Below are 1,589 nucleotides of genomic sequence, written 5' to 3'. Positions count from 1 at the left end.
TTTCAGTGTGATCTCCATTGCCACACACAGGAGATCAAAACCAGGGCCGTAGAGCACTGTCCTAAGGAAATCTTCGCAACACATAATGTTTCTCCATCGCAGAAATCATGGGACGCCTGCAGTGGGACAGAGTCGTGTCTGGAATCTGTTACTCTGCCCTCATTTCAAAGCTCACACTATTATTGTTTCAAAAATAGAGGAAACACAGAGGCAGAAAGAGTCCCCGCTGACTCGTCTCACAGCACGCCGCAGAGTGCTGCTGCTGACAGAATGGATGTCACGTCAAAGCGAGACAGCGCTCTTTTTCTGACCGAGGCGAAGGTGCTGTCACAGACTGAGCAGCCAGGAAAACACTGCAAGGCATCAGGGCTTGAATCTCACACACATGAGGACTGGGCCACTAAACCCGACCCAATCAAGAATGGGAGGCCCTTACCTTTTTCTGTCGAGGCTTTGCTGATGAGATGATAAGAAGTATTCTCTGTAGAATCTACATGCTTTTATAGAGTTAGTGGTTTATTTTTTTTTTTTTCTAGAATATCTTTTTTGATAGAGGAAACCATGCTGCAGGCGTTACTCTGAAACTGAATAATTAGGTTTTATATGTCTTTAAAAATATGCCTAATATGGGTTGTATATTGTGTGCTAGTTATGTATATTTTTTATTTTTATTTAATTTATCAATGATCATGTAATCGTACAACAGCCTCTATGTTTACACCTAACCTTTTATTTTTCCTTGATTACATAACAGCCATATATTTGTACTGGCTTATTAAGATACATCAAAGTACTATTTTATATGGGTTTTATTTCAAGTTAATGCACAGAGGAAGGTATACCATTACAGCACATGTGCATCATAGAGTGAAATACATAATCTTCATCTTTTGTGTGTGTTCTTAAAATGTTTTGTCAAAATAAATAAGTAAATAAATAAATAAATCCTTGGAATTTTACAGAAATGACATGAAGAAGAAAAAAAAGCACTGTGCTATCACTACCAGGAGAATATTTAATATGGAAAATTTAATATTAATAAAACATATGTGAATACGTGTGTGTGGGTGTGTGTATATATTGTAATGTATATAATATTACATACATGTTTTCTATTTCTTTAACAATATAAACCTGCAGATTAAACTACTGAAGCTGAAATTAATCAACACCTCGTGGCTGATCAGAATCAACTTCTAGAGAGAAACTGTAAATAGCTGCCATTTAACTATCACATGCAACCATAAACAGATAAAAAGCATTGCTCTTTAATAAATAAAACTGTATTTTTTACACTGCAAATTGCTTTGGGATGTCCTGTTTTTGAAAAAGAATCAGCTTCAGGGTCGTAACAGTAACTCCACCCTGTTGTGTATTTTCTTAAAACAACGTGCCCCAAAGCAATTTGCCAACATTTTTAAATTAATTTTAAGAATGGTCCTTTTTTCTTTTTTTTGCGGTTTATAGTTGCACGTAATGTTGTTGAATATCTATTGTGGAACATATCAGTTGTTGAAAGTAATTAAAACAAATGCAACTTGCAAAAAAAAGAAAAAAAAAAGAGAAAACTTGTGTTGTTATAGGAAATG

General features: G+C 35.1%; 1 protein-coding gene across 1 annotated transcript in view; it reads left to right on the top strand.

Moving 5' to 3' along the window:
- Positions 1 to 1,056, top strand: part of dmrt2b (doublesex and mab-3 related transcription factor 2b) — a 3,097-nt gene extending 2,041 nt beyond the window's left edge. Inside the window, exon 3 of the mRNA XM_017479124.3 lies at positions 1 to 1,056. This exon is cut by the window's left edge and continues 269 nt beyond it. Within this exon, the coding sequence (XP_017334613.1) occupies positions 1 to 468 (468 nt within the window). The 3' untranslated portion in view covers positions 469 to 1,056.
- The last annotated feature ends 533 nt before the right edge of the window (positions 1,057 to 1,589 follow it).

The sequence above is a fragment of the Ictalurus punctatus genome, chromosome 11 (assembly GCF_001660625.3).
Source record: "Ictalurus punctatus breed USDA103 chromosome 11, Coco_2.0, whole genome shotgun sequence".
Lineage (NCBI taxonomy): Eukaryota > Metazoa > Chordata > Actinopteri > Siluriformes > Ictaluridae > Ictalurus > Ictalurus punctatus.
Note: the sequence above shows the minus strand (reverse complement) of the source record. Positions and strands in the feature narration are given on the sequence as shown.